A 444-nucleotide genomic window follows, 5' to 3' on the forward strand; every position below is an offset into this window, starting at 1 on the left:
CCCCACAGGCCGTGGCCGGGCGGATACTCGCGGGTGCGGAAGGCCTCCTGCGTGTGCGGCACGACGAAGCGCTCGCCCAGCTCCCCGGGCGGCAGTGGCTTGGCGAGCGGGAAGGGCTTACGGCCCAGAAGCGGCGCCATGGCGAGGAGGGCGGGGGCCCGGCCGGCCCCGGCGGCGGCACCCAACGGCCCCGGCAGCGGCGGTGGGACCGGGCGGGAGGATTGAAAAATGGCGGGAGATTCCCCTCCCCCTCCCGAGCGGGCGGCCGGCAGACGCTCCGTGTGCGCACCCGAACATGCTATCCCCGGCAAGCCCGCCCTTGCCCGCAAAGGCCAGTCCCTTCTGCCGCGGGCCGGGACGCCTGCCTCCGATTGGTCGCCCGGCACGTCCATCTCGCCGGCTCGCCCCCCCCCCCACAGGCACAGGTTTCGCTGCGCCGCGAGA

General features: G+C 75.5%; 1 protein-coding gene across 1 annotated transcript in view; it reads right to left on the reverse strand.

The window, feature by feature from the left end:
- Nucleotides 1-295, reverse strand: part of BAZ1B (bromodomain adjacent to zinc finger domain 1B) — a 120,418-nt gene extending 120,123 nt beyond the window's left edge. Inside the window, exon 1 of the mRNA XM_019509912.1 lies at nucleotides 28-295. Within this exon, the coding sequence (XP_019365457.1) occupies nucleotides 28-140 (113 nt within the window). The 5' untranslated portion in view covers nucleotides 141-295. The remainder of the gene's footprint in view (nucleotides 1-27) is intronic.
- Between the last annotated feature and the right edge of the window lie 149 nt (nucleotides 296-444).

This window comes from Gavialis gangeticus, unplaced genomic scaffold (assembly GCF_001723915.1).
Source record: "Gavialis gangeticus isolate Ggan-Ray unplaced genomic scaffold, GavGan_comp1, whole genome shotgun sequence".
Taxonomy (NCBI): Eukaryota; Metazoa; Chordata; order Crocodylia; family Gavialidae; genus Gavialis; species Gavialis gangeticus.